The sequence below is a fragment of the Monodon monoceros genome, unplaced genomic scaffold, assembly GCF_005190385.1.
Source record: "Monodon monoceros isolate NGI ecotype Baffin Bay Population unplaced genomic scaffold, NGI_Narwhal_1 Super_Scaffold_2, whole genome shotgun sequence".
NCBI classification, from domain to species: Eukaryota; Metazoa; Chordata; class Mammalia; order Artiodactyla; family Monodontidae; genus Monodon; species Monodon monoceros.
The window spans coordinates 99,816,279-99,840,932 of record NW_021703776.1 but is presented as its reverse complement, the minus strand read 5'-3'; the positions used below and the strand labels follow the sequence as shown (position 1 = coordinate 99,840,932).

At 40.9% G+C, this 24,654-nt stretch overlaps 1 protein-coding gene across 1 annotated transcript in view; it reads right to left on the bottom strand.

Moving 5' to 3' along the window:
* The window catches only part of GALNTL5 (polypeptide N-acetylgalactosaminyltransferase like 5), a 74,597-nt gene that overhangs the window by 23,967 nt on the left and 25,976 nt on the right, over positions 1–24,654 (bottom strand). The window contains exon 7 of the mRNA XM_029233795.1: positions 3,774–4,023. Coding sequence (XP_029089628.1) covers positions 3,774–4,023 — 250 coding nt within the window. The remainder of the gene's footprint in view (positions 1–3,773; positions 4,024–24,654) is intronic.

The following is a 24,654-nucleotide window of genomic DNA, read 5'->3' as shown; positions in this document are numbered from 1 at the left end:
TTCCTTGCTTGTTCTAAGTTTCACCCACCTTTTATTTTTGTCATTAGAACTATTGTAAGTAGGGGAAAAAATATATCTTCAGATATTAATGCTAATTCATGGCTAATACCTAAAATTAATTTTTTTCCTTTAACTCTTTAAAACAACCTATTTTTTCTTACTTATATTATTATACATTATAATTGTATTACAACATATCATATGTATAATATATATTCCATATGTAATATATACATATATAATCACACAATTGGTATTATACTGATTTTTTTAAATTGAAGTATAGTTGATTTACAATTTTGTGTTAGTTTCTGGTGTACAGCAAAGTGATTCAAATAGACATATATATATTATTTTTCAAATTCTTTTCCATTATAGGTTATTACAAGATACTGAATATAGTTCCCTGTGCTATACAGTAGGTCCTTGTTGATTATTTGTTTTATATAAGGTAGTGTATATATGTTAATCCCAAACTCCTAATTTATTCCTCTCCCACTTTTCCCCTTTGGTAACCATAAGTTTGTTTTCTATGTCTGTGAGTCTGTGAGTCTGTTTCTGTTTTGTAAATAAGTCCATTTGTATCATATTTTAGATTCCACATTATACTGATGTAAGTTTTTTATGGCCTGATTTTTTAAAATTTAACATATTGTGAGAATTTTCCTTTTTAGTTAACTAGCCTTCAAAAATTTTAACTCTATAATATTCTACAAAATATGAATATACTTTTTTAACCATTTCAATATTGAACATTTATGTTGCTTTGATTTTCTTACTAAAATAAATATTGATACAACATATATTTCTGGACCTATCTCTCAACTCCTTGAAGATAAATTGTAAGAAGTAGAATTATTGCATTAAAGAATAAGAATATTTATAAAATTTTTAATTTATATTGCCAAATTTTCAAAAAGCATTTACAAATGTATATATACTAACAGTGTATTAGAGTTCCAAAATGTTACTTTTCTAATTGACTATTAGAAATCCAATTTCCATATTGAATTTTTACAGCCTAAAAAATACTTAAAATGTGAGATACAGAAATATTACAAAAATTATAAGTCAATTTTTTGGTAAATGGAATATTTCAGCTACTTCTTACTAAAAGTAACTTCATTTTAGATTACTTTGAGATGAACTCAAAAGATTGATGCTTTATTTTTTAATTTTTTAGTAAATCATGATTTTTACATATTAAGTTTTATTTAAATGAAGTATCACTTTGTTCTTTTTCATCCTGAAGTCTGTAACATTAACAATAGCTACCATTTATACTGATCCCTTCCTCTGTGTCAGGCCTTTAGTTATGTGCTTTACAAGTATTGGCTCATTTAAGGCCCTCAGTAATCCAGAGAGGTAGGTATTATTATTATCATCATCATTTTATAGATGAAGATACTAAAGCTGAGAGAGGTAACTGGCCCAGCTAAGGGCTGCCTTTTTTTTTCTTTTTTTTTTGGCCGCACCATGTGGCATCTGGGATCTTAGTTCCCCGACCAGGAATCAAACCTGTGCCCCCTGCAGTGGAAGCGCGGCATCTTAACCACTGGACCACCAGGGAAGTCCCCTAACGGCTGCCTTAATGCACAACTCCAGGGATGCTAATTACCTATAGTCTTTGTGAACAGTGCCTTCTGGAAATATGCAGTGCACAGCCTGTGCAGCTGTACATGGCAGCCCTAAACAGCTAACAAGTGATGGCTGGGGCAGAGGAAATATCAGAGTCATACAAAGTTATGAGTCATACGAAGAGTCATTCGAAGTTATAAGAAGGAATCTGCATGTTATCCTTTGGCAGTGGAAAGACAATAAGCAAGACGGGTGACATGTGCAAAGTGGGGTTTTAAGAAAATTAACGCAGCAACAGAGAGACTGGAATGAAGAGGAGGAGCTGTAGGCCAGACTGTCCCTTAGGGTGTAGAGTCTAAGCCTGGAGCAGTGATGGCTTGGGCCATGAGGACTGTCAGAGAGATGGACAGATGTGATATGAGAATCATCACAAAGGATGGGTCTCCTGGAGCTGGTTAATCACTGGATTAGAGAAGGCAATGGGAGATCTGGAAGATGGCTATACAGTGTTCATATGTGGTCATGCTTAATGGCTGCATAATCCATTACAGTTCTGGCATGAAGTATTGATACTATATGATTTCCCAATCATTCCTCCCACTTCTTAGATAGTCTTTATTTCATCCTTGATTTGAGAGGTCAGTTTGCTTACTAAGAGTAGGGGTTCAGGGCAGGGGCAGCTATTGGGATTAAGGGAAGTACTAAAGTGGAATGGGAATACCCACTTCTGGGAGTGAGTGGATAAAAGGATTGCAAGGCAGCATGAGGCTGGAGAACCATCAATGTGCAGAAGAATCAATTCACATCTCTTAAAGGAACAAAGGGAATAGATGGTGGAATCGAACCAGGGTTGGAGCTTTGCAGGGCTATCGTGGCAGAAGTGCAGTGGGATGTGGCAGAAGAGAAGAGAATTTATAGATCAGAAAGTCTAGACCACAGAAGCAGAAAGAAAACTGTGAGGGTTAAAAAGAGAAATCAAAGAACTGGACATCTTGATGATGTCCAAGGGTGGGCATGGGGGGAGCAGAGCAGGAAAAAGCCAGGAGGGTTCTGGGTTGTGGCCAAGGAGAGGGATATCTGGTAATTTAGAAGGTGAAGATCCAGGGTATGGCTGTAGGAATAATATTAAATATCTAACATTTATACAGTACTTATTATGGACAGATACTGTCCTAAGCTTTGATATATGTCATTTAATTCTCATAACAGCCCTGTGAAGTACTGTTATTCTCCAGACTTACAGATAAAGAAATAAGGTGCAGAGAGGTTAAGTAACTCATTCAAGATCACACAGCTCTAGCTAAATTAAAATAGAGGCAAAGATCAAGGACTTGCTAGGCTATGGTGTTAGAAAATTGACTCATGTGGTTTGTAAAGCAAAGAGGTTAACATTAAAAGAGAAGTGAGCCTGGTGTCAAAGTTATCAGTAAATGTGGGGAGTGATCTGGAGGAAGTCTCTTGAGAAATAACCTCATAAGTGCAGTTAGAAGTCATAACATTCAAATTATTCTCACATTTAGAAATATATTTTCCAAGACTGATACTCCAGGAAAATCACATTCATCTCAACCTATAAAATTACAGATGGAAGCACTTGGATAAATATTTTATACATGAATTTGGCAAAGACATCGACTTTTTCTAGGCTATCCACAGTGCCAGTATTTTTATTTTTTCTTTTTTTGCAATACGCAGGCCTCTCACTGTTGTGGCCTCTCCCGTTGCGGAGCACAGGCTCCGGACACGCAGGCTCAGGGGCCATAGGCTCACGGGCCCAGCCGCTCCGCGGCATGCGGGATCCTCCCGGACCAGGGCACGAACCCATGTCCCCTGCGTCGGCAGGCAGACCCTCAACCACTGCGCCACCAGGGAAGCCCAGTGCTAGTATTTTGATCATTGATAAACATGCAACTTGTTCCTGAGAACCAAGTCCACATTTTAAAGCTGGACCTCTGAAATCAGAGGGATACTAACCATGGTGGTATTCCGAACTGGGGTGAGATGCTCATTTCCAGTGAGCGAAACTTAAAGAAACAAAACCTACCACATTCTATTATTACAGACTTTTAGAAACAAGATAAATAATAAAATATTTCTCTTCATTAAGCTCATGAAATCAAAGTCATAATCTCTGAAAGCTTCCCCCTGCTCCCAATACCTACATGCTATTTTTCCATTACCAGAAGAAATCTCACCGGATAGGTCTAGTAGGCCCTTCTGGTCCCTCCATCTCATAAGAGAAAACATGATCCCATTTAAATTGCAGATACCAGTTGAAAGCTCCCCTGACAACAGGAGAGGGCTGGTATTCCAGGGTCACATAATCAATGACATCTATCAGTGGACACACCACCATTCGGGGGTCCTTGGCAATGGCATTCAGCAAGGGCTCCAGCCATACTTTATTCACTTCGCAGTGGCTATCCAGGAACACCAGAACATCCCCTGGGGAGGCAAGAACAGGCGAGTGTTAGTGCATGTGTAGGAAACACCTAAATCAAGGCGACAAGCATTTGTCCAGCATTTACTATGTGTTTGGCTATTAAGGTGCTTTCAGCTTCACTGGCAGGAGACAAGAAACACATATTTTATATTGTATCAAAAATGCAGGACATCATGTGCCACAGATACTCAGAAGAAGCTGGTGAACTGTGGGTTAGAGAGGAGTCTGGGAAGATTCTAAAGAAGCAGATGGAACTGAGCTGACCTTCAATTTTAAAATGTCATTTCTCAGCCTAGACTGATCAACCCAATGTCGCAAATGTTTACTGCAAGGAAACCTTCCTTGGTATTTAGTTTGGTGCTTGGGATGCAAAGATGCATAATTACTTTTCCTCTTGAATTCGAGCTTTAGTGAGGGTCTATTCTGCTTTGAGAACATGGGAAAACCTGGCATGGCCAAAATAAAGAATATGTGTGTTAAAATATATTAGGTGGTCTCAAATTGGAAGGGACCTCAAAACTCAGGTGCAGAGGTTAGACTTTTTCTTGTAGCCAACATAAAATCATAGGAACGTATGAAAACATCCTATATTTAGATCAGAAGACTTAGTATTATTAAAATGTTTTATAATCTCCCAAATCAATCTAGATGCAATTCAATCCTTATCAAAATCCCACTGGCTCTTTTTACAGAAATTGATCTTAAAATTCGTATGGAAAGGCAAGGGATCCAAATTAGCTAAAACAATCTTGATAAAGAAGAACAAAGTTGAAGGATTTCCTGCTGTCAAAACCTACTAAAAGGCTACAATAATCAAAACAATATAATATTGGCATAAGATACTTATAGACCAAAGGTATAGAATTAATGGTGCAGAATAAATGAAGCATCTATTGTCAATTGATTTCTGAAAAGGGTACCAAGACAACTCAATTGGGAATCATTTTTTTCAATAAATATCCTGAGACAACTGGATATCTGCATGAAAAGAATGAAGTTGGACCCCCTATCTCATACCAAACACAAATATTAAGTCAAATGGATAATAGACCTCAAAAGGTAAGAGCTAAAACTATAAAACTCTTAGAAGAAAACAGGCATACATTTTACGACCCTTGAGTTAGGTAATGGTTTCTTCGGTATGACACCGAAAATACAAGCAACAGAAGAAAAAACAAACAAACAGGTAAACTGGACTTCATCAAAACTAAAAACTTTTGTGGTTAAATAGATACCATGAAGGGCTTCCCTGGTGGCGCAGTGGTTGAGAGTCCACCTGCCGATGCAGCGGACACGGGTTTGTGCCCCAGTCTGGGAAGATCCCACATGCCGTGGAGCACCTAAGCCAGTGCGCCACAACTACTGAGCCTGCGCTCTAGATCCCTCGAGCCACAACTACTGAAGCCCGCATGCCTAGAGCCTGCGCTCCGCAACAAGAGAAGCCACTGCAATGAGAAGCCTGCGCACCGCAACGAAGAGTAGCCTCCACTCGCCACAACTAGAAAAAAGCCCACGCACAGCAACGAAGACCCAACTCAGCCATAAATAAATAAGTAAGTAAATAAATAAATAAATCTATAGGGAGGACTGGTCCATTCCCTGTCACTGGTTACAAAACAGAGCAGGCCCCAAGACTTCTCTGCTCTCTTAGGTTAATTGGAAGTCTTATTAGACAGCGGAAGTTGAAAACAGTCTCAATTCAGCAATTAGAATTTTCAGGCCCCTGTTACAATCGAAGCTTCCCTGCCTGCAGGCAGAACCCACCCCCAGCCAGGTGGCCCTGTGGGAGGGTCACTTTCCTTTGCATTAAATCTTCTTAGCTCTTCCTTACTGGTCTCCTTCCCCAGCTTACCCTCTGTGGTTTCAGACCTCACTAAAGCCAAAGGAGGGTAAGAGACAAGTGAATGGGGCAGGGAAGTTCTTTCTTGGTGAACGAGCAGGGTGCTCTGAGCTGACTCCTTCTATTACGGTGTGGCTGCACGGTGATTTTGAGGACCACCCCCCTTCCCATCCTTGGTAGTCTCTTATCTGCAGTTCCCATAAACTGGGCAAATGCATTCTATCCGGGTGGTCTAGACTCCCACCTCAGCAACTTAGGGTCCTGTGTTCTACCTCTAGCTTCTCCTCTGCTGAGATCTGTCCATCCTTCTAGATAGCCCCATTGGACATGATCTAAGATGATCTTTATTGCTCTCTTACCCAAACATCCATTGCCTGAGCAAACTCTGCCATCAGAACAGATACTAACACTGCAGCAAAAGTCCTTGGTTCCGTAGCTAGCCACAGCCCTTCTTCTGCCCTTTTGATTCTCAGGTGAGAAGCCAACATCCGTTCATTTCTCTTCACCCCCAATAGGTTTCTGGTTTTGTTGTACTGATGTCTGAGGATGTGCTGAGCCCCCAACACAGGAAATTCACATCAAGTTCCTCTAACCAGGATTTAGCAAGCAGCTTTCTCTAAAAATCATCTCTAATTCTAACGATCTGATTCAGTGTAGCTGAGTTTGCTTCTCAGATATCTATTTTGAAATTTCTTTATGGTACTGTGTCCGACAACTCACTTTGGAATATAACATCTGTTGTCTTCCTGCCTCAACCAAAACTGAGCTAAAAAGAGCCCCATTTTTAAACATATATAGTTTTTTTTTTTTTTTTACTGTTGGCAGCACACACACTGTTCAATTAACACTTTGCATTTTTCACTTAAAATAGCTTCTATAATATTACATAACACAAACATTTTAAAATCATGTCGGCTAATTTGATAGGTGAAAAAATACCATCTGCTTCTCCAAAGAAGATATATAAATGGCCAACAAGCACAAGAAAGGATGCCCAACATCACTGGTCATTAAGGAAATGCAAATTAAAAACGCAGTGAGGTACCACTTCATATCTACCAGGATGGCTGGAGTTAAAACAAGACCAAAAAGACAGAAAATAACAAGTGTTGGTGAGGATGTGGAAAAATTGGAACTCTCATACGTTGCTGGTGGGAATGTAAATGGTTCAGCTGCTGCAGAAAACAGTGTGGCAGCTCCTCAAAAAGTTAAGAAGAAGTACCATGTGACACAGAAATTCCACTAATAGGCACAAATTAAAAAGAATTCAGGGACTTCCCTGGTGGCACAGTGGTTAAGAATCCGCCTGCCAATGCACGGGACACGGGTTTGAGCCCTGGTCCAGGAAGATCCCACATGCCACAGAGCAACTAAGCCCGTGTGCCACAACTACTGAGCCCGCAGCCCACGTGCCTAGAGCCTGCGCTCCGCAACAAAAGAAGCCACCACCATGAGAAGCCCACGCACCACAATGAAGAGTAGCCCCCGCGGAAGGTTCGGAGCCACGGAGGAGAGTGTAGTGATGGGGTGCAGAGGGCAAAGCGGAGAGATTCCCGCACAGAGGATCGGTGCTGACCAGCACTCACCAGCCCGAGAGGCTTGTCTGCTCAGGTGCCGGCTTCAGTCGGATCCCAGGGAGAGGGCTGGGGTTGGCGGCGTGAACACAGCCTGAAGGGGTTAGTGCGCCACGTTTGGGCGGGAGGGAGTCTGGGAAAAGGTCCAGACCTGCCGAAAAAGCAAGAGACTTTTTCTTGCCTCTTTGTTTCCTGGTGCGCGAGGAGAGGGGATTCAGAGCGCCGCTTAAAGGAGCTCCAGAGACGGGCGCGAGCCGCGGCTAACAGCGCGGACCCCAGAGACGGGAATGAGACGCTAAGGCTGCTGCTGCCGCCACCAAGAAGCCTGTGTGCGAGCACAGGTCACTATCCACACCCTGCTTCCGCGGAGCCTGTGCAGCCCGCCACTGCCAGAGTCCCGGGATCCGGGGACAACTTCCCCGGGAGAACGCACGGCGCGCCTCAGGCTGCTGCAACGTCACGCCGGCCTCTGCCGCCGCAGGCCCGCCCCGCACGCCGTGCCCCTCCCTCCCCCCGGCCTGAGTGAGCCAGAGCCCCCGAATCAGCGGCTTCTTTAACCCCGTCCTGTCTGAGCAAAAAACAGACGCCCTCCAGCGACCTACACGCAGAGGCGGGGCCAAATCCAAAGCTGAGCCCCTGTGAGCTATGAGAACAAAGAAGAGAAAGGGAAATCTCTCCCAGCAGCCTCAGGAGCAGCGGATTAAATCTCCACAATCAACTTGATGAACCTGCATCTGTGGAATACCTGAATAGACAACGAATCATCCCAAATTGAGGGGGTGGACTTTGGGAGCAAGATATATTATTTTTTCCCCTTTTCCTCTTTTTGTGAGTATGTATGTGTATGCTTCTATGTGTGATTTTGTCTGTACAGCTTTGCTTTTACCATTTGTCCTAGGGTTCTGTCTGTCCGTTTTCTTTTTTTAGTATAGTTTTCAGTGCTTGTTATCATTGGTGGATTTGTTTTTTGGTTTGGTTTTTCTTTCTTTCTTTTTAATTACTTGAAAAAAATTTTTTACTAATTATTTTTTGTTTTTTATTTTAATAACTTTTAAAAAAAAATCTTTTTCTTTCTTTCTTTTGTTCTCCCTTTTATTCTGAGCCGTGTGGATGAAAGGCTCTTGGTGCTCCAGCCAGGCGTCAGAGCTGTGCCTCTGAGGTGGGAGAGCCAACTTCAGGACACTGGTCCACAAGAGACCTCCCAGCTCCACGTAATATCAAACGGAAAAATATCCCAGAGATCTCCATCTCAATGCCAAGACCCAGCTCCACTCAACGACCAGCAAGCTATAGTGCTGGACACCCTATGCCAAACAACTAGCAAGATAGGAACACAATGCCACCCATTAGCAGAGAGGCTACCTAAAATCATAATAAGTTCACAGACACCCCAAAACACACCACCAGACGTGGACCTGCCCACCAGAAAGACAATTTCCAGCCTCATCCACCAGAACACAGGCACTAGTCCCTTCCACCAGGAAGCCTACACAACCCACTGAACCAACCTTAGCCACTGGGGGCAGACACCACAAACAACGGGAACTACGAACCTGCAGGCTGTGAAAAGGAGACCCCAAACACAGTAAGATAAGCAAAATGAGAAGACAAAGAAACACACAGCAGATGAAGGAACAAGGTAAAAACCCACCAGACCTAACAAATGAAGAGGAAATAGGCAGTCTACCGGAAAAACAATTCAGAATAATGATAGTAAAGATGATACAAAATCTTGGAAATAGAACGGAGAAAATACAAGAAACGTTTAACAAGGACCTAGAAGAACTAAAGAGCAAACAAACAATGATGAACAACACAATAAATGAAATTAAAAATTCTCTAGAAGGAATCAATAGCAGAATAACTGAGGCAGAAGAATGGATACATGACCAGGAAGATAAAATAGTGGAAATGACTACTGCAGAGCAGAATAAAGAAAAAAGAATGAAAAGAATTGAGGACAGTCTTAGAGACCTCTGGGACAATATTAAATGCTGAACCAACATTCAAATTATAGAGGTCCCAGAAGAAGAGGAGAAAAAGAGAGGGACTGAGAAAATATTTGAAGAGATTATAGTTGAAAACTTCCCTAATATGAGTAAGGAAATAGTTAATCAAGTCCAGGAAGCACAGAGAGTCCCATACAGGATAAAACCAAGGAGAAACACGCCAAGACACATATTAATGAAACTATCAAAAATTAAATACAAAGAAAAAATATGAAAAGCAGCAAGGGAAAAACAACAAGTAACATACAAGGGAATCCCCATAAGGTTAACAGCTGATCTTTCAGCAGAAACTCTGCAAGCCAGAAGAGAGTGGCAGGACATATTTAAAGTGATGAAACAGAAAAACCTACAACCAAGATTACTCTACCCAGCAAGGATCTCATTCAGATTTGACAGAGAAATTAAAAGCTTTACAGACAATCAAAAGCTAAGAGAATTCAGCACCACCAAACCAGCTTTACAACAAATGCTAAAGGAACTTCTCTAGGCAGGAACACAAGAGAAGGAAAAGACCTACAGTAACAAACCGAAAACAATTAAGAAAATGGTAATAGGAATATACATGTCGATAATTACCTTAAAAGTAAATGGATTAAATGCCCCAACCAAAAGACATAGACTGGCTGGATGGATACAAAAACAAGACCCGTATATATGCTGTCTACAAGAGACCCACCTCAGACCTAGGGACACATACAGACTGAAAGTGAGGAGATGGAAAAAGATATTCCATGCAAATAGAACTTAAAAGAAAGCTGGAGTAGCAATTCTCATATCAGATAAAATAGACTTTAAAATAAAGACTATTATAAGAGACAAAGAAGGACATTACAGAATGATCAAGGGAACAATCCAAGAAGAAGACGTAACAATTGTAAATATTTACGAACCCAACATAGGAGCATCTCAATACATAAGGCAAATGCTAACAGCCTTAAAGGGGAAATCGACAGTAACACAGTCATAGTGGGGGACTTTAACACCCCACTTTAACCAACGGACAGATCATCCAAAATGAAAATAAATAAGGAAATGCAAGCTTTAAATGATACATTAAACAAGATGGACTTAATAGATATTTATAGGACATTCCATCCCAAAACAACAGAATACACTGTCTTCTCAAGTGCTCATGGAACATTCTCCAGGATAGATCATATCTTGGGTCACAAGTCAAGCCTTGGTAAATTTAAGAAAATTGAAATCGTATCAAGTATCTTTTCTGACCACAACGCTGTGAGACTAGATATCAATTGCAGGAAAAAAATCTGTGAAAAATACAAACACATGGAAGCTAAACAATACACTACTTAATAACCAAGAGATCACTGAAGAAATCAAAGAGGAAATCAAAAAATACCTAGAAACAAATGACAATGATAACACGACGACCCAAAACCTATGGGATGGGCTTCCCTGGTGGCGCAGTGGTTGAGAGTCTGCCTGCCGATGCAGGGGACACGGGTTCGTGCCCCGGTCTGGGAAGATCCCACATGCCGCGGAGCAGCTGGGCCCGTGAGCCACGGCCACTGAGCCTGCGCGTCTGGAGCCTGTGCTCCGCAACGGGAGAGGCCACAACAGTGAGAGGCCCGCGTAATGCAAAAAACAAAAAAAACAAAAAAAAAAACCTATGGGATGCAGCAAAAGCAGTTCTAAGAGGGAAGTTTATAGCAATACAATCCTACCTTAAGAAACAAGAAACATCTCAAAGAAACAACCTAACCCTACACCTAAACCAATTAGAGAAAAAAGAACAAAAAACTCCCAAAGTTAGGAGAAGGAAAGAAATCATAAAGATCAGATGAGAAATAAATGAAAAAGAAATGAAGGAAACAATAGCAAAGATCAATAAAACTAAAAGCTGGTTCTTTGAGAAGATAAACAAAATTGATAAACCATTAGCCAGACTCATCAAGAAAAAAAGGGGGAAGACTCAAATCAATAGAATTAGAAATGAAAAAGGGGAAGTAATAACTGACGCTGCAGAAATACAAAGGATCATGAGAGATTACTACAAGCAACTCTATGCCAATAAAATGGACAACCTGGAAGAAATGGACAAATTCTTAGAAATGCATAACCTTCTGAGACGGAACCAGGAAGAAATAGAAAATATGAACAGACCAATCACAAGCACTGAAATTGAAACTGTGATTAAAAATCTTCCAACAAACAAAAGCCCAGGACCAGATGGCCTCACAGGTGAATTCTATCAAACATTTAGAGAAGAGTTAACACCTATCCTTCTCAAACGCTTCCAAAATATAGCAGAGGGAGGAACACTCCCAAACTCATTCTACGAGGCCACCATCACCCTGATACCAAAACCAGACGAAGATGTCAGAAAAAAAGAAAACTACAGACCAATATCACTGATGAACATAGATGCAAAAATCCTCAACAAAATACTAGCAAACAGAATCCAGCAGCACATTAAAAGGATCACACAACATCGTTAAGTGGGGTTTATCCCAGGAATGCAAGGATTCTTCAATATACACAAATCAATCAATGTGATACACCATATTAACAAATCGAAGGAGAAAAACCATATGATCATCTCAATAGATGCAGAGAAAGCTTTCGACAAAGTTCAACACCCATTTATGATAAAAACCCTCCAGAAAGTAGGCATAGAGGGAACTTACCTCAACATAATAAAGGCCATATATGACAAACCCACAGCCAACATTATTCTCAATGGTGAAAAACTGAAACCATTTCCACTAAGACCAGAAACAAGACAAGGTTGCCCACTCCCACCACTATTATTCAACATAGTTTTGTAAGTTTTAGCCACAGCAATCAGAGAAGAGAAAGAAATAAAAGGAATCCAAATCGGAAAAGAAGAAGTAAAACTGTCACTGTTTGCAGATGACGTGATACTATACATAGAGAAACCTAAAGATGCTACCAGAAAACTACTAGAGCTAATCAATGAATCTGGTAAAGTTGCAGGATACAAAATTAATGCACAGAAATCTCTTGCATTCCTATACACTAATGATGAAAAATCTGAAAGTGAAATCAAGAAAACACTCCCATTTACCACTGCAACAAAAAGAATAAAGTACCTAGGAATAAACCTACCTAAGGAGACAAAAGACCTGTATGCATAAAATTATAAGACACTGATGAAAGAAATTAAAAATGATACAAATAGATGGTGAGATATACCATGTTCTTGGATTGGAAGAATCAACATTGTGAAAATGACTATACTACCCAAAGCAGTCTACAGATTCAATGCAATCCCTATCAAACTACCAATGGCATTTTTCACAGAACTAGAATGAAAAATTTCACAATTTGTATGGAAACACAAAAGACCCTGAATAGCCAAAGCAATATTGAGAAAGAGAAACGGAGCTGGAGGAATCAGGCTCTCAGACTTCAGACTATACTACAAAGCTACAGTAATCAAGACAGTATGGTACTGGCACAAAAACAGAAATATAACTCAATGGAACAGGATAGAAAGTCCAGAGATAACCCCAAACACCTATGGTCACCTTATCTTTGATAAAGGAAGCAAGAATATACAATGGAGAAAAGACTGCCTCTTCAATAAGTGGTGCTGGGAAAACTGGATAGTTACATGTAAAAGAATGAAATTAGAATACTTCCTAACACCATACACAAAAATAAACTCAAAATGGATTAAAGACCTAAATGTAAGGCCAGACACTATCAAAACATAGGCAGAACACTCTATGACATAAATCACAGCAAGATCCTTTTTGACCCACCTCCTAGAGAAATGGAAATAAAAACAAAAATAAACAAATGGGACCTAATGAAACTTCAAAGCTTTTGCACAGAAAAGGAAACCATAAACAAGATGTAAAGACAACCCTCAGAATGGGAGAAAATATTTGCAAATGAAGCAACTGACAAAGGATGAATCTCCAAAATTTACTAGCAGCTCATGGAGCTCAATATTCAAAAAACAAACAACCCAACCCAAAAATGGGCAGAAGACCTAAATAGACATTTCTCCAAAGAAGATATACAGATTGCCAACAAACACATGAAAGAATGCTCAACATCATTAATCATTAGAGAAAGGCAAATCAAAACGACAATGTGGTATCATCTCACACCAGTCAGAATGGCCCATCAAAAAATCTACAAACATGGGTTTCCCTGGTGGCGCAGTGGTTGAGAGTCCGCCTGCTGATGCAGGGGACACGGGTTCTTTCCCCGGTCCGGGAAGATCCCACATGCCGCAGAGAGGCTGGGCCCGTTAGCCATGGCCGCTGAGCCTGCGCCTCTGGAGCCTGTGCTCCGCAACGGGAGAGGCCACAACAGTGAGAGGCCCGCATACTGCAAAAAAAAAAAAAAAACTACAAACAATAAATGCTGTAGAGGGTGTGGAGAAAAGGGAACCCTCTTGCACTGTTGGTGGGAATGTAAATTGATACAGCCACTATGGAGAACAGTATGGAAGTTCCTTAAAAAACTAAAAATAGAACTACCATATGACCCAGCAATCCCACTACTGGGCATATACCTTGAGAAAACCATAATTCAAAAAGAGGGCTTCCCTGGTGGTGCAGGGCTTCCCTGGTGGCGCAGTGGTTGGGAGTCCGCCTGCCGATGCAGGGGGCATGGGTTCGTGCCCCGGTCCGAGAAGATCCCACATGCTGCGGGGCGGCTGCGCCCGTGGGCCATGGCCGTTGAGCCTGCGCGTCCGGAGCCTGTTGCTCCGTGACGGGAGAGGCCACAGCAGTGAGAGGCCCGCGTACCGCAAAAAAAAAAAAAAAAAAGAGTCATGTACCACAATGTTCACTGCAGCACTATTTAGAATAGCCAGGACATGGAAGCAACCTAAGTGTCCATCGACAGATGAATGGATAAAGAAGATGTGGCACATATATACAATGGAATGTTACTCAGCCATAAAAAGAAACGAAATTGGGTTATTTGTAGTGAGGTGGATGGACCTAGAGTCTGTCATACAGAGTGAAGTAAGTCAGAAAGAGAAAAACAAATACCATATGCTAACACATATATATGGAATCTTAAAGAAAAAAAAATGGTCATGAAGAACCTAGGGGCAAGACGGGAATAACAACGCAGACCTACTAGAGAATAGACCTGAGGACACGGGGAGGGGGAAGGGTAAGCTGGGACAAAGTGAGAGAGTGGTAGTGTATATATAGACGTATAAACACTACCAAATGTAAAATAGATAGCTAGTGGGAAGCAGTCACATAGCACAGGGAAATCAGCTCTGTGCTTTGTGACCAGCTAGAAGGGTGGGATAGGGAGGGTGGGAGGGAGGTAGTCGCAAGAGGGAAGAGATATTGGGACATATGTGTATGTATAACTGATTCACTTTCTTATAAAGCAGAAACTAACACACAATTGTAAAGCAATTATACTCCAATAAAAACGTTAAAAAAAAAAGTAGCCCCCACTCGCCGCAACTAGAGAAAGCCCATGCGCAGCAACAAAGACCCAACGCAGCCAAAAACTAAATAAATAAAAAAAAGAAAGAATTCAAATGTATACATGTGTACGCATGTCCACAGCACTACTCCTTACAATAGCCCAAAGAAGGAAACAGCCCAAATGTCTACCAACAGATGAATGGAGAAACAAACTGTATATACGCATACAATGGAATATTAACCAGACATAAAAAAATGAAGTGCTGACGCATGTAGATGAATCTCAAAAACATTATGCTAGTGAAAGAGCCAGACATAAAAGGTACGATTCCATTAATATGAAATATCCAGAAAAGTAAACCCAGAGGCAGGATGCAGATTGTTGGTTGCCAGGGGCTGGGATATGAGGAAATGGGAAGAAACTGCTTAATGGGTGTGGGGTTTTCTTCTGGGGTGATGAAAATATTACAGAACTGCATGGGGTGCTGGTTGGACAACATTGTGACTATGCTAAACATCCCTGAACCGTTCATTTCAATCTTATGTTAAGTATATATCTCACCTCAATAAACAAATAGTATCTGGTTAATTTTTAAAAATTTACTGGTGAGGTTGAATTTTTTTCAGGTGATTAGCCATTTGCAAATGAAATGTTTATATCTTTTGACCGTTTAGGTATGGGAGTCATTTTTTTTTTTAATGGTTTGATATGTACATTTTACACTGTAAGAATATTAACTTTTTATCTTAGTTATACTATTTCCCCAGCCTATTGTTATTTAATTTTATCATTTTTTACAGTCTTTCATTTTGTGTAGTAAGCTGTTTTTACCTTTTTTTTAAAGGTATAATTGACATATTATATTAATTTCAGTTGTACAATGTAGTGATTTGATACTTGTATATATATTTCAAAATGATCACCATAGTAAGTCTAGTTAAAATCTGTCACTATATATAGTTACAAAAAATTTTTTTTTCTTGTGATGAGAACTTTTAAGTCCATTGGGTTTTTTTTGTTTGTTTGTTTGCTTTACGCGGGCCTCTCACTGTTGTGGCCTCTCCCGTTGCGGAGCACAGGCTCTGGACGCGCAGGCTCAGCGGCCATGGCTCACGGGCGTAGCTGCTCCGCGGCATGTGGGATCTTCCCGGACCGGGGCACGAACCCGCATCCCCTGCATTGGCAGATGGACTCTCAACCACTGCGCCACCAGGGAAGCCCCAAGTCCATTCGTTTTAAGCTTTGAAATTTCTTCTTTGTAGAACGGGTAAGTATTAATCTGTTTTCTTTTTCTGTTTAAAAATTTCTCTTATAACAACTTAATGGTTTGACTTTTAAAAATAAAATTATTAATCCAGCTAGAATTCATTTGGTGTCTCGTATAAAATGAAGATGAAAATTTTTCTCAAATAACTAATTGTTTGAGGGCCATTAAAAAAGAACTACAACAAAACCCCAAAAAATGCCTTTCTCCCATACTAACTTGCGGTGTCCTCTTTATCATATATAGCGTACGTACAGTTGGCATTTAAAGATTTAAATATTTTCAACTTTGACAATTTGAATGACCCAGGAAGGCCACAAATATAGTATTATAAATTGCAAAATAATTAAAAATTATACTACATGTAAAGTAATATTGAGTTTTTCTGAGTACTAATTTAAATTACAAAGCATGTGGGAACAAGCTACCTAGCCCCTACATTTCAATGAAACTTGATTATTTTTCACTCATCCTAAGGCATTTTCTGGGGGAAACTTACATGCTTTAATGAGAGCAAAGGGGTACTGGGGTCCCTCCTGGCTGCTTCCCACACTCACAAGAATATTTTGTGGGAATGTCAAAATATTTATTTAAGTTTATTGCCAGGAAGTGGAGCAGTTGTTTGACTTCTGTTGGCCTCCGGAGTTATAGAAAGGATTGTTCTATTTATTGTTTATAGAGAGAACCTACATATAATCATCTGAATCTTATCTAAAACCCTGTCTTCCCAGATTAAACCAACTTCTCTCCTTAGGATCTGAAATAACCGAAGGGCATGAGGTTCAATCTGCCTGATAAAGGAACTTTCCCATACTTCCTTCCAAAAAAATATTTGTGGAATGTTCAAAACTGAATTACTCACTGAAGTTAAAAGTTGGGAGATATATTCTTCATCTTTCCCTGAGTGGAAGCTTCCTTTCTGCTTTCCTGTAGCAATCTATTTGCACAATTTCTCTAGGGATTGTGGTTTTGCAAGGTTTGTTACCCTATTTTTAAAAAACAACAAATGCTGTATCAATCTCGCTCAATATTTTCGGTCTTTTTCTCCTCTTATTTCATTTTATTTTCTGCTTTTCTTTAGTTTCTACATTTTTACATTTAAACATAACTCATTATATTTATTTTAAATATTCTCAGTTTGGTCTCTAAAGCAATTATTTTTAAGGTCTTACATATTTTCACTTTTATTAACCTACATATTATGTTACTGCTCTCTCTCTCTTTTTTTTTTTTTGTATTGATGTTTAAGAATGTGGTGTGCAAAATCTAGTTTGGGGGAATTTACAGAGAATCTCTTTGTGCTTAAGTGTTTGATCAGTTTTTGTACAATATCCAAACATTTCCATTTCATTCACACTATAAATCTGTTAAACATAGCCATTTGGATTTTGTAAAAAGCAATTAAGTGACTAGGCTATTTGAATTTGTCTTTTTTTTTTTTTGCTTGCTTGCTATGTTTCCATGACCCAGTAGTGTGATGATACTGTTTACTGCAATGGAAACCAGAATTTGTGGGTTTGAGTCCTGAATTACGTAACCTGGGACAAGTCTCTGATCTGTTAGGGAGATTAGCTTCTCTAACTGGGAAATAAGGCTGGTCAGTTCTAAAATCTCCAAGAGACTTTCCACTGTGAATGATCTATATTTTCATTACTTTTGCTCTGTATTTCTCCTAGTTTTATTTTATGTATTTTACCATTTTGAAGCATGTAAATTAAATATTTTAATTATTTATACTAATCACTTCCTAATAAGTATTTGTTTAATACTTAATGCTTAAAAAAAAGTGTTCATAATTACCTCATTCAATCATTCCAACAATTACATTAGTTGGATATCTTTGTTCCCATATCATGGATTGGGAAGTTGAGGCTCGGAGAAGTGGCTTGCCCAAGATCCCGTAGCTGGTAACTGGCACCTACCAAACTTGAAACCATGGCTCTGGTTTGAAAACCAGTGCTCTTTGTATTGCCCTGTCACCTCCCTTGGATGTTTGTGGCGGAGAGTCAGACACTGCCCTCTGCACGGCTGCCTTTGGAGAAGCTGCTCAAGGGCCCCTTTACCCAAAACCATGTGGCCCCTCTGCTCCCACCTGCAAAGCTTCCCGGTCAGCCTGAGCAGCTGCAATTCCAGAAGCAGCTGAACTGTCAGGAAGTCAGGTAACTACCACCCTCCAACTCAAGGTCAAGCACCTGCAGAGGGATCTCTTTCTAGATATATTAGTGTTCTTTACATAGACTTAGTGGCATAAAACAACAAAAATATATTCTCTTACAGTCCTGTAGGTCAGGTGTCCAACATAGGTCTCCCTGGGCTAAAAAATCAAGGGGTTGGCCTCCTTTCCGGAGGCTCTAGGGGAGAAGCCTTTTCCAGCTTCTAGAAACTACGCACATTCCTTGGTCCCTTTCATCCATCTCCAAAGCCAACTACAGTGGATGGAGCCATCACGCACATCTCTCTGACCCTCTGCCCACAGCCTGGAGTGTAAGCTCTCAACGGCGTGTTAGATTTTGTTAACCTTTTGCTTTTAGGACGGCAGTTGAAATCTACACCCCATTTCTGCCATCTTGGCTGCTTGCTGACCATCCAGGTCAATTCAGTAGAAGATACTCCATTCTCACCCCCAGATTGCCCTGTATTTATTCCCCCAAACTTCTTCTTCCGCTGTGGACTACCCTTTTACCCTTTCCACAGTTCTCTTATTTAAAGTGAATTTCCCTACACTAATTTTTTTTCCACAAAATTCTCCTACAGACCTTCTTGCCTTATGTAAGCCCGGACTCTCCCTAGAAGATGCTAATTCCCCAGCAACATTACTGATACAAAGTTCCTCCTTTTCCTCCCTGACTGCATGAACCCTTGGGTCCAGGGCAACATCGGCATTTCCCAGCTACTTATGGCTGCCTCTGAACCATAACAGTTCTGCTCCCACGCAAAAAAAAGTCCCCTTTCCTTTAGATTCAGGCCATCTGATTATAGCTTCTCTTTCTCACCTTGTCTCCACTTTGCAAAACCCTCACCTTCTAATTCTCCCTGATGGAATTATGCCCCCAGTTGCTGTCATTTTCCTTCCTGCCCGAGGGCACAGCACACGGCTCATCACAGCTGTCTCAGCTACTGCAATTTATTTATTTACTTATTTGTTTATGCTGCCCCATGGCTTGTGGGATCTTAGTTCCCCGACCAGGGAGCGAACCCGTGCCCCTTGCAGTGGAAGCGTGGAGTCTTAACCAGTGGACCGCCAGGGAAGTCTCAGCTACTGCAATTTAAGGGCAACTTCAGTCATCACGTGGGCAGCAGCACCCACACAGTTGAGTAGACACATAGCCATGAATATTACCAAAAAAAAAATTCATCAGAGGAAGGATGACAGAGAGGAATAGGGGCTTGCTGTATTTTTTTAAAATTTATTTTATTTATTTTTTTTGTGGTACGTGCGCCTCTCACTGCTGCGGAGCACAGGCTCTGGATGCGCAGGCTCAGCGGCCATGGCTCACGGGCCCAGCCGCTCCGTGGAACCCGCGTCCCCTGCGTCGGCAGGCGGACTCTCAACCACTGCGCCACCAGGGAAGGCCGGGGCTTGCTGTTTTGTACAGGGTGATTTCTCAAGGCCTCTCTGATAAGGCGACATGTGTTTACAGAGAACTGAACGAAGTGAAGTAACAGGTCACGCAGGTGTCTGGAAGAACAACATTCCAGCGGGGGAGAATCACATGCAAAGCCTCTGAGATAGAAGTATAGTCGGTATGTTTGAGGAGCAGCAAGAAGGTCAGTGCCGCGGGGGTAGAGCGAAGGGGAGGTGAATACGAAGGGGAGGTGAATAAGTGATGAGGTCAGAGCAATAGCGGCGAACGAATCTGAAGCCTCTACAAGAGATAGAGTGACGTCATGAGAATGCGAATATCAGCTCCTCGTGAAGCTAACACAACTCTAAACCTGCAAGTACACGTTAGCATCGTATGAAAACCGATTACCCATGTTCAATGGGTACACTTTATTTTATGTAAATTGTATCTCAGTAGTGTTGATAAAAATTTTTAAAAAAGAATAAATGTTCATGGACAGCACATAGGAGGTGCTAGATAAATCCTTGATTGGAGGAGTGCATACATGAATAATTCATGACGGGTCACCAGCTCTTGCCTCACCTGCCCACATCCCAGGATCGCACAGTTTCTAATCCGGGAGCAAAGCCTAGCCTAGGCAGCCTACATCACAGGGCAGGGGGTGGGGGGCAGCAAATATAGACTGATAGATATAGCGAGCACTGACAAAATTACTATTTATGTCAAGTCAAATTAGATGAATAAGAATACAAAATTATATATATATAAAACCTACAGCCAAAAAGAGAAAATTTATTCTTTTCAAATACACATAGATGTTTTGAAACTCTGACCCAGCTTTAAGACACAAAGGAGATCGCAACAAAACAACAGACCAGAAATTCTAACCATGATACACTTAAGCTAGTAATCAGCAATTAAAAGACAATTTAGAAAAATCCCTTATGTTTGGGGACTTCCTGGTAGTCCAGTGGCTAAGACTCTGCGCTCCCAATGCAGGGGGCCCGGGTTTGACCCCTGGTCAGGGAACTAGATCCCACATGCTGCAACTAAAAGAGATCCCACATGCCGCAACTAAAAACTCCACATGCACAACGAAGATCCTGCGTGCTGCAACTAAGACCCGGTGCAGCCAAATAAACAAATAAAAAAATCCCTTGTGTTTGGAAACTTTAAAATTCACTTAAAAAAATACCTGGATTACAGAGGAAACCAAAAATGATACCAGTGCCTGGATAGTTTATAGGCCAATTTTATGTAATTTTCCAAATTTCTACATAATCTGTCTTATGTAGATATTCAGAAAAAAGAAAAAGAGGAAAAACCATACAGTTCATTCTATGAGTCTAATAAAGCAAAGTATCAATGTAAGAAAACAGTACCAAAAAAAAAAAAGAAGGGCTTCCCTGGTGGCACAGTGGTTGAGAGTCCGCCTGCCAATGCAGGGGACACGGATTCGTGCCCCGGTCCGGGAAGATCCCACATGCCGTGGAGCAGCTGGGCCCGTGAGCCATGGCCGCTGAGCCTGCGCGTCTGGAGCCTGTGTTCCACAACAGTGAGAGGCCCGCGTACTGCAAAAAAGAAAGAAAATTCTCAGCCTCTCTTAATTTTGAACATAGATGCTGTGTGTGTGTGTGGGGGGGGGGGAAGGGATGGAGAAGAAGTGAGATTATGTATAAAAGGAGTGGGTGTTGTAAGATATTAACATCTAATGAATCTAGATGAGGGTATAGAAGTGCTCTGTGGGTTTGAAATTTTCTAAACTAAAAAATTAATAAGACTTCTTCTCCTTAAAAAAACACAACTCTATGGCAGTGTTAGGGTTGAATTATGTCCTCCCCAAAAGACATATTCAAGTCTGAACCCCTAGTGTCTCAGAATGTGATTTTATTTAGAAATAGGGTGTTGCAGATGTAATTAGTTAAAATGAGGTACTACTAGAGTAGGGTGGGTGCTTAATCCAGTATGACTGGTGCCCTTAGTCGCACAGGGAGAAGGCCATGTGGCCAAGGGGACAGGGACTGGAGGGATGCTGCTGCAAGCCAGTGATTGACGGCCACCACCGAAAGCTGGGAGAAACAAGGAAGGACCCTCCCCTACAGCTTTCAGAGAGACCACAGCCCTGCTGACACCTTGATTTTGGACTTCTGGCCTCAAGAATTGCGAGGCAGTAAATTTCTCTTATTTTAAACCAGCTGGTTTGTGGTACTTTGTTATGGCAGCCCCAGGAAACTAATATCGGTAAATACAATATTTAAGTGAAAATTTAGAATTGTTCCCATTAAAGTTAGGAATAAGGAAAGGATGACCTACTATCTCCACTTCAATTCAATGTTAGAGAGGAAGAGGGAAAATTGTCTATTTTCTGTTGACAGAAAATTCAAGAGAGGGACTTCCCTGGTGGTGCAGTGGTTAAGAATCCACCTGCCAATGCAGGGGACACGGGTTTGAGCCCTGGTCCAGGAAGATCCCACATGCCGAGGAGCAACTAAGCCCGTGTGCCACAACTACTGAGCCTGCGCTCTAGAGCCCGCGCACCACAACTACTGAGCCTGCGTGCCACAACTACTGAAGCCCGCGCACCTAGAGGCCGTGCTCTGGAACAAGAGAAGCCACCGCGATGAGAAGCCTGCGCACCGCGATGAGAAGCCTGCGCACCGCAATGAAGAATAGCCCCCGCTCGCTGCAGCTAGAGAAAGCCTGCGTGCAGCAACGAAGACCCAATGCAGTCAAATATTTAAAAAAAAATTTTTTTTTAGTATCTCATTCCTATATACCAGTAATTAGAAAATGCAACAGGAAGATCCCAAATCACAATTTAAAAAACACAAGAAACCAAGATAAACAGGAATAAATCTTTGCACATGGTATCTATGGAGAAAATGACAAAACATTATTGAAAGAATGTAAAAGTAGATCTGAATAAATGTCCATGAATGGGAAGACATCATTAAAAAGATATAAATTCTCTCCCATTTTAATCTATAAACTCCACACAATTCCAGTGAAAATCTCCATAGATTTTTTGTGGAACTTAATGGGATGATCCTAAGTTAAGACGATTTTGCAGAATGACATGGAAATATTTGACCTACAAGTTATAAAAACGTCTTATCAAGCTATCCTAATCAAGAGAGGGTGTGATTAGCCTTAGAAATACACAAATACAATAATAGAGAGAAGAGAGAAGCCAGAATTAAATGCAGGAATATACAGATGTAAGTGATAGAAGTAGCACTGTAATCTATGAAGAAAGACTGCACTGTTTAATGAATGGCATGGAGACAACTGGTTAGCCATAAAGGATAAATGACGTTAGATTCTTACCTTACACCATTCCCAGAACAATCAATTCTAGGTAGATTAATAATATAACGTAAAAAAGCAAAATTTAAAAAAATGTAGAATATCGTCATGATCATGGAATAAGGAAGAATCTCTTAAACAAGACACAAAAATCATAAAGAAAAATATTGATAAATCTGATTTTTTTTTTTGCCTGCATTGTGTCTTCGTTGCTGCACGAGGGCTTTCTCTAGTTGCGGCGAGCGGGGGCTACTCTTCGTTGAGGTGTCCGGGCTTCTCATTGCAGTGCCTTCTCTTGTTGTGGAGCACGGGCTCTAGGCACGTGGGCTTCAGTAGCTGTGGCGCATGGGCTTAGTTGCTCCGTGGAATGTGGGATCTTCCTGGACCAGGGCTCGAACCTGTGTTCGCTGCATTGGCAGGCGGATTCTTAACCACTGTGCCACCAGGGAAGTCCTGATTGTTTTATTAAGTTAAAGCTAGTTGCTAGTATAATAAAACTCCAAAATTTGTAATGGCTCAAATGCAGTCAAAGTTTATTTCTACTCATTTAGTAGTCCAAGGCAGGTTCCTGATTGAGAGGAAGCTCTCCTCCACGGGGTCACTCAGGAACACAAGCTGATGGGATCTCTTCCATCTTCAACCCATGCCCTTCAAAGTCACTGCAGTCAGCTCCACCCTAGTCAGCCAGAAGGGGGAATAAAGTGTGGAGGCAGATAAACCAACTTCCTACAAGCCTTGGTCAGGAAATGTGGTTGAAATATAGTCACAATGCCATTCCTACTGAAAGGAAGTCAGGAAAGCCCAGGGTAGCTCTGTGTCCACCAAGAGGAAGTGGGTTTTTTGGTGAACTTCCGTTCAACATAAGACACTATCCACAAAGATGGAAGGTCAGCCACAGACTGGGGAGTGATATTCTCGGTGTATATAATACAGGATTCGTTATCATAAAGGCACCTCCGAATCAGTAACAAATGGACAACCCAATCAAACAATTGACAAAGGATAGGAACAGACCAAATTCACAGAAAAATCTATTAAAAATCTACAAAAATATGAAAAAACACTCCACGCTGCTAGTAATCGAGGAAATGCCAAGAAAATAAAGGATACCGTTTTTTGACCAAATTTGGCAAACACTAGAATGATTGGTAACAAATAATCCAGTGTGGGCTAGGCTCCAGGGAGAGGGCCCTCTTACACCCTGTGATGGAACTGTGAGCTGGTGCCGTCTTTTGAAGGACAATTTGGCAGTATCCATCAGAATTTAAAATAAGAATTCCCTTTTGCCCAGCAGTTCCACTTTTAGCAATTTATCCCAGAGGCATAAGCATTCATTTCCACAAAGGTATATGTACAAGAATTGCTGGTACAACTTCTCTTTTGAGTAAAATAGTAAAAAGTAAAGATCACCAAATGACAAATGGCTAAACAAATTATGGCAATCCATTATGGAATCCATATGGAATACCATACAATGCAGTAAAAAAAAAATTGAGGTAAGTCTCAAGTATTGTCATGGGAAAAGTTCCAAAACATTAAATTGAAATTAAAAGAGTAAGTCTCAGAACAATAGAGATAGTACGATTCCACATATTTAAAAATCCTTAAATCTATGTGTGTGTATGTGTGCACATGTGTGTACATACATACACACATATGTATATTAATGCATAAAAC